The 7,960-nt window shown below is 44.0% G+C and overlaps 2 protein-coding genes across 2 annotated transcripts; both read left to right on the top strand.

Annotated features, from left to right (window-relative positions):
* The first annotated feature begins 3,282 nt into the window (after positions 1–3,282).
* On the top strand, positions 3,283–4,642 carry LOC113713983 (uncharacterized). Its single transcript, XM_027237781.1, has 3 exons — positions 3,283–3,364; positions 3,859–4,046; positions 4,250–4,642. The coding sequence occupies exons 1-3, from the start codon at positions 3,283–3,285 to the stop codon at positions 4,640–4,642; spliced, it is 663 nt and encodes a 220-aa protein (XP_027093582.1).
* Positions 4,643–6,031: 1,389 nt separating this feature from the next.
* On the top strand, positions 6,032–7,538 carry LOC140015847 (uncharacterized). The gene is made up of 3 exons (XM_072068672.1): positions 6,032–6,263; positions 6,548–7,126; positions 7,204–7,538. The coding sequence occupies exons 1-3, from the start codon at positions 6,032–6,034 to the stop codon at positions 7,536–7,538; spliced, it is 1,146 nt and encodes a 381-aa protein (XP_071924773.1).
* The last annotated feature ends 422 nt before the right edge of the window (positions 7,539–7,960 follow it).

Genomic DNA, 7,960 nt, shown 5'->3' with positions numbered 1-7,960 from the left:
TTTTCACTTAACACCCTATTTTCATATGCCCATATTGGCAACAATAATCACATAAAATATGAGTATTTCTCACATGAGAGGATCTAACAAAGTATAATTCATTTTTTCTGTAGGTAGCAAATTTTTATTAACCAAAGTGTTCCTAATTTTTTTTCTTTTCCAAAACACCTTATTTCTCCTTTTTAAGAAAATCATTAAAATCATTCATTCTTTTTCTCAACAAAATTTGTTCTTATTTAATCTTTTCATAAAATTTTATTTTCTCATCCAATTTCTTTTTCAAATCACTTTAATGGCAAATAATATCATCTTTAAGTTTTTTTAAATAATCATTTTCCTTCTTCAATATTTTATTTTCTTGAAAAAGATTTGATTTTCCTTTAACAAATCATTTATCTTGATTTTCAAATCCTTATTTTTTGCATAAGACATCTTCAAATCATCATGCAATTTAACCATAAATATCTCAATATCATTATCATTTTCATCATAAGGGCAACAGTTAGAAGACACCTCATCATCTCTAATGATCATAAATGCCATTTGACCCTTTTCATATTTTTTAAAATCTCACCATCTGAATTACAATCATTCCATGTGATTTGGAAGTTGCAAAAGTTTTGTTTTCTATAAGCTTTCGTTTTGGTGGAATTTGGGAACTGGTTGTTGCATGATTCACCTCTTTAAATCCTTTCTTATTGTTGAAGAGCTTCTTGATGGTTTTTGTTATAAGAGCTACATCATTTACATTTTCACCATCAAGTGAGAGCAAATCAGCTTCTTCTTAATAAATTTTGAGAGCAATGCTTCTCTTGACCCTAGCATTTTTCTTCTCTTGCACTTTAGATTCAAATTTCAATTCATAGGAGATTAGAGAATTTATAAGAGACTCAATAGATATAGAATTTAAATTTTTAGCCTCTTCAATGGCTGTAACTTTACTCTCCCAACTTTTGGATAAGGCATTAAAATTTTTTCTATTTTTCTCACCCAAAGTATCTTCTTTACCAAACAATTCCAGATCTTTTACAGTGTCACTTAATCTACGCAACATCTTATCAATATTCTCATGAGATTTCATTTTGAAAAATTGATATTTAACAACAACAAGAGGTTTTTTTTTATATTATCTAATATCTTGACTACCTTCATGTATATTACACAATTTATCCCAAATTTCTTTAGCCAATTTATAACCTTTAATTCTAGTAGATTCATTGGTATCGAAAGCATTGTACAAAGCATTTATGACTTTTGCATTCAACGTAAGATTAATCTTGTTTTGATCATTCAATTCATTTCTAGTTTTACCTCTATTTCTACCCGTATTTGCATCCAAAGTAATAGTTTCATAAGAATCTAGATTAACAATAAACCAAAGTTCAATATCTATAAATTGTAAGAAAACTTCCATTCTTTATTTTTAATTACTAAAATATGAGCCACTAAACTTAGGTAGTCTAATAATTTATTGCCCTTCTAAAAATAAAGCATTATTGTTTTCCATCTTTATTCCTGATCGATTGAGTTTAATCTCTAAGAGACCAAATTCTGATACTAATTGTCAGCCCCAAAAACACCCTAAGAGGGGGATGAATTAGTTTTTCACATAAACCAAACAAATAAAATAAATTTTCACCCAACAACCGCACTACAACTAATTGCACAAATTCACAAATATAAAGTAAGTGTAGAGCTAGTTCTTCTTGGGTGGTGAGGGCCTTTTTTCCAAAAATAGAATTTCCTCCCTAGGGTTTCCTGACTAGATTTTCACGTTAGCCGTCAGCCTGCATGGTTGGGCAGCCCTCTTTGCCGAAGGAGGGTGCTACCCCCTCTAATGGGCAGATGCCGGAGAGCCGACCATCCTTTGTAGACGTGGTCTCCAAGCATCAGTCGGTGGGGTACCACTTGAAATCCTTTTCATCGATGACTTTAGGAGCGCGGGTTCAAGCAGTTGCGTCTTCTCATAAGGGCGAACCAACGGTGTGCTTTGCCATGCCAGACATTGAACGACTTGCTGCCCCGTTTCAGTTCACCTCGGTGGGCAAATTCTCAAGGGGTCGCCCAACCATGGAAGAGATACGGAAGTTTTTCAGCACTTTGGATCTGAAGGATGCAGTCACTGTAGGCTTGCTGGATAGGAGACATGTGCTGATTCGGTTGCGGCAAGAGGCGGACTACTACCGTGTTTGGTCGCGAAACATATGGTATGTGCGTGATGCTCCTATGAGGGTGTTCAAATGGACCATTGACTTCCATGTGAATCGTGAATCACCACTGGTTTCGGTTTGGTTTGCCTTGCCAAAGTTGCTAGTTCATCTTTTCCAAAAGGAATGCCTTTTTGCCATTGTCGCCTGCTTGGGACACCCATTGTGTGTGGATTCGGCGACAGCGCTGGGAACCAGACCAAGTGTGGCACGCGTGTGTGTGGAGGTGGACATGCTTAAGGATTTACTGCATAGGGTTTGGGTCTCGATTGGGGACAGATTAGGTTTCTGGCAATCGTTGGTGCCAGAGAACCTTTCAAAATATTGTGGGCATTGTTTTCATCAAGGGCATGAGGAAAGCGAGTGCTGGATTAAAAATCTAGAATGCATGATAAAGAAAGTAGGACAAGCTAAGGTCGTTGAAAGGCATGGTGTGGGGATCTCCAAGCAAAAGTGGGCTGCAGTGCCCGAGACTGGTCGAGGAGATGCGGACAGACAGGAATCGCGACATAGGGATGGAGACAGACAGGAAGGTGTTGTGATGGGAAGTGATGTGGTGCGGCCGGCTGGGAAATCTGGAGGGGGTTCTTCTCCTCATCAGTTTAATAGTACACCCGAGGGTGTTGTGGGACAGACTCTACAGGTGTCTGAGGTTAGGGAGGTTGCTGAGTTAGCGGGGAGCACCTCTTTATATAGGGAGGGGGTGCTGGAGACCATGGTGGATGAAGCAATTCAATCCGCTGTTCAGAAGGAGTTTGTGCGTAGTGCTGACAAGGTGGTTGGTGGGGCTTCTGATGACTCCCGAAGGAGGGGATGTGTGAGTGCAGCGGATTGTGGGGAAGGAGATAGGACTCAGGAGAGGTTGCTTCTGCAGGTAGGAGGGGAAAAAGGTGAAGTGGGTCGCCTGCCAGCTTCGGGTGGACAAGAGGGTTCATTAGGGGCTAGAGCGTCAGAGTTTATGGTGCGAACTGATGAAGGCAGAGCAGTGGTGGTGAGTGGTACGGCTGTGTAGCTTCGGGAGGTGGAGCAGGAATCTAGTGATACGGAGGAGGAACCCATGCACATTGCAGCGACCATGTCCTCGCGACAGGTAGGCATCTTCTCAGTGGCGGGGGCACTGGATAGCTCAATGGAGGTTGGTGGCATTAAGAAGAAAGGTATTCGTGCGAATTTCCCTTCGGATAGGCTGTTGCGATCAAGGTCAATTAATTCGCAAAATTCATTCCATAGGTTGTCTAATGATTAAAGGATTGCTTTGGAATGTGCGGGGGATTTCAAAACCTCCGACTTTGAGAAGGATTGAAAAATTAATTCAAATTCATAATCTTCAATTTCTTGCTGTTTGTGAACCTCGTTTGGAAGCTGATAGTGCTGAGCGGTACTGGAGTAAACTAAAATTTAGTACCTTACTGCATAACACTATAGGGTCGATTTGGCTCTTCTTTCAAGATCCTTTTTCTGGTTACGTAATTGGGGAAAGCCCCCAACATGTGTCCATTCGGCTCCCCATGCCCACTTCCCATGGAACCAAGTGGTAGTGTCGTTTGTGCATGCCCGGTGTACAAACGCTGAGCGGCTCGCTCTTTGGGCAGACCTTTTAAGGGATAGCCTAGTAGCGATGCATGGATTATTGGGGGTGATTTCAATGTAGTCCTGGATGCAAGTGAGAAGAGAGGAGGACGGTCATTTCATCCTGATGAAGCAATGGATTTTGGGCACTTTATGCATGACACAAATCTACTTGACGTTGGTTTCTCTGGGTGTCGCTTTATGCGGTGTAATACTAGACATGGCGGTGCCAGGATTTGGAAACGCCTCGATCAGGTCCTGGCAAATGAGGCAATGACGCGGGAATCACCGTGTCAGTTTCCCATTTAGCTCGGGATTCCTCTGATCATGCCCCCCTCCTCATGTCAGTCTCGACTAGGTTGGCTAATAAACCTCGTCCATTTAGATTTCTCAATGTGTGGGCTGAGCGTGAGGATTTCATGACTGTTGTTCGTGAGTCGTGAGGGCAACCGTGCTCTGGGTTTTCCATGCAGATTATCTGTAATAAATTGAAACGGCTAAAAAGGGCAATTCAGGTTTGGAATAAGCAGGTGTTTGGGGATATCTTTCAGGCAGTCAAGCTCAAGGAGGATGAGGTACGGACTGCTGAGGTGCTTATGGAGAGTGATAACTCAGAGGGAGCGCGGGAGAATCTACACCGTGCACAGGCTCAGTTGCATGCTACCTTGCAGGCGGAGAAGCTTTTCTGGAAACAGAAGGCTCGAGTTAAGTGGTTGCAAGAGGGTGACCGGAACACTAAGTTCTTTCACTCCACGGTGAAGCAACGGAGGGTCCATTTCATTATTCATAAGATTAAGAATGAGCAAGGGGAATGGGTGGAATCGGAGGAGGATATAGGTAATGAGACAGTTCGGTTCTTCGAGTAGTTGTTTACATCTCAGCTGTTGAATTCATCTTCGGACTTGTTTCAACACATCCCACGCCTCTTGACGTCTGGGGATAATGAGGCATTAGAGCACATCCTTTCCGCAAAGGAGATTCGACAGGTGGTGTTTGAGATGGATGGGGATAGTGCGGCGGGCCCGAATGGCTACACGGGGAGGTTTTTCATGTCGGCTTAGGTGATCATAGGTGATGACGTGGTCAGGGCCATTTGTAGCTTCTTCTGCGGAGCTGATCTGCCTAGGGCACTCACGGCGACTTCCATTGTCCCCATACTCAAGGTACGCCACCCCCAGGACTTTTTACAGTTCAGACCAATAAGTTTATGTAACATCATAAATGAAGTCATTTCAAAAATCTTGGCTAGTCGATTGGCTATTGTGCTCCCTAGGCTTATTTCTCCACAGCAGAGTGATTTTGTGTGAGACCGGCTTATATCGGATAATTTTTTACTTGCACAAGGGCTTGTGTCTAGTATGGGCAAGCCGTCTGGGAGGGCTAATGTGGCCCTCAAACTAGATATGTCAAAGGCCTATGATCGGGTCTCCTGGGTGTTCCTAACTCAGGTGCTTCGAAGGTTTGGTTTTGGTGAACGGTGGATCGATATTTTTTCTGGAGACTGGTCTCGAATGTCTGGTTTTCGGTTTTGGTGAATGGGGCTAGTGTGGGCTTCTTTAAGTCTACGAGGGGTGTTCGTCAGGAAGACCCGTTGTCTCCGGGGTTGTTCATCTTGGGTGCAGAGGTGTTGTCTTGGGCTTTGAACAACTTGTTGGAGGACCGACAGTTCAAGTGTTTCTCGATTCTACGGGGTTGTCCCAAGATTACTCACTTCAGTTACGCAGACGATGTCATTGTATTCTTTAGTACTTGTCCTTCGTCACTTCGCCGTCTCATGCAGACAATTGGCGGTTATGAGGAAGTATCGGGCCAACAGATTAATGCTCAAAAAAGTGGAGTTTTAGTGCATGTCAAAATGCCTGCCAAGTGTGTGGCTCGGATACGCCGAGCTACGGGGTTTATCGCTAAGGCATTCTCGATACGGTATCTAGGATACCCATTAGTTGTGGGGCGAAGGAGGAGTGCATACTAAATGGAGTTAGTGTAATCAGTTATTAACAAAATTTCTTCGTGGAGGTGCCGGTGTCTTTCTATGAGAGGCCGGATCATTCTTGTTAAGCATGTCCTGTCTGCTATGCCAGTCCACCAACTGATGGCGTCGAGTCCCCCGAAAGGAGTCCTAGCATTGGTGGAATGCGCCATGGCAAATTTCTTATGGGGGGATAGGGAGAGTGGATTACGGTACCATTGGATCAAGTGGCACGACTTATGTTCCACCAAGTCGCAGGAGGGAATAGGTGTACGATCTCTATTAGATGTGTCCACAGCTTGCTCCTATAAATTATGGTGGAGATTCTGTACGAGTGATTGTTTATGGTCCTCATTCATGCGTGCTAAGTACTGTCACCGAGGTCATCCGTGTATGGCGGAGGTACCAACGGGCAATTCATATGTGTGGAGGCGCATGCTCTGTGTTCGGGAGGTTGCGGAACAACACTTGTGCTGGCTGGTTAGTTCAGGGCAGTGCAACTTTTGGTTTGATAATTGGTTAGGGTCTGCCCGTTATGTCAGCGATAGGAGAGTGTCTCGGACCATGCAGTAATGTACTTTGTCTCAAATGGCCGCTGGAATCAAGATTTGTTGCACCAATGGGTTCCGGAGGATATTGTGACAAAGCTTATCAACAAGTCAGTCCCTGTGGTGTCTGACGGAGTCTAGGGATTTTTCGATAGCATCAGCCTGTCGCATATCCAATGGGCAGCGGCCGGCATCGTTCATGTTTGATAAGGTATGGCACCCTCTGCTACCTCTCAAAATATCCTTCTTTATAGTGCGAATGTTGAGGAATCGGTTGTCTCTTGCATCATCGTTAGGGAAGCTAAGCGTGCACGGCCATTCCAAGTGTTTTTGTTGTATAGATTCCGAGGTAGAATCGTTGGAGCATATTTTCTCAGACGGTGATCTAGCTCGGTTCATTTGGGCATTCTTTGGTGAGGCGGTGGGTGTGGTATACAGAGGGTCAGGGGTGCGTGCGTGGTTGGCTGGTTGGTGGTTTCTGCCAGCACGTCAATCGCGGGTGGAGTCCCTCTATACGGTGTTGCCTAGAATTATCTGCTGGCATATTTGGTTGGCGCGGAAGCTTGCCCTTTTTGAAGGCAACTACCTCCGGCAGCAAACTATTTGTGATCGTATATTGGCGGATGTAGTCGACTTGATGTTGGGAGATCAGGATAGGTTTGTGTCCTGCCTTGCCTTGTACACTGCTATCAGTGGTTGGAGGCTGTGGTATTCTCATACGGTGGTCCGTTGGGAGCAGCCATCTCAGGGGAGGTGCAAATTAAATACGGATGGCTGTGCATTAGGAAATCCGGAGACGAGTGGAGGGGGTGGTGTCCTTCGGGAGTCCTCAGGTGGGTTGTGTTCAGCTTTTCCACTCCTCTTGGGGAATTGACATGTCTGCAAGCGGAAACGAAGTCGTTGCTTTTAGGGATGATGCAGTGTCGGGTAAGGGGATTTTCCAGAGTGCATGTGGAGATGGATTCTCAGGTGTTGGCGCTAATTCTTCAGGGCAAGTCGAGATGCGCATGGATAATTCGTGCGGATATGGAGGCTATCCAGTCAATCGTTGGGTTGGATTGGACAGTGGGTCACTGTTATCGTGAAGCCAATCAAGTGGCGGATGTGTTGGCGAAGGTGGGGGCGCAGGGGGCGGTGTTTACCATATATTCTTCCCAGGTGGAGCTTCCACGACCCGCTAGGGGGGCCATGACCTTAGATAGCATAGGGACTCCTGTAATTCATGTTAGAGTGGTGCGGAAATGACTAGAGTTGTTCTGATGTGGTGTGGTTTTTTATAATAATAATTGGGGGTGGCATCCCTCCCTATCCCAGGGGTTAGCCAAAAAATAATAATAATAAAGTAAGTGTAGAGCAATAAAGATTGCACAATGAAGTAACAAAAAATGAAAAGAAAGAGATAGAAATCCAAACCAAAACTTTCAAGTTTCTTCAAAACTTGAAATTAACTCCAATCCAATAGCCTCTTCAATTGATAGTGTTGCAAACCACCTTGTACATAAGAAAGATCACTCTTTGCTCACCCTAAACACTCCTTAGTTTAGTCAAAGAGTTTTATAACACTCTTAGTTAACCCTCACTATACTATAATTGATTGCCAGCTAACAAACTAACTAAGAGCTATTATACAAGTGAGACTCACCTTCACAAGATTTTAGTTCTCCTCT

Source organism: Coffea arabica, chromosome 10c, assembly GCF_036785885.1.
Source record: "Coffea arabica cultivar ET-39 chromosome 10c, Coffea Arabica ET-39 HiFi, whole genome shotgun sequence".
In the NCBI taxonomy this organism is placed as follows: Eukaryota; Viridiplantae; Streptophyta; class Magnoliopsida; order Gentianales; family Rubiaceae; genus Coffea; species Coffea arabica.
The sequence above is the reverse complement of the archived record's forward strand: the minus strand, read 5'-3'. Positions and strand labels throughout refer to the sequence as shown.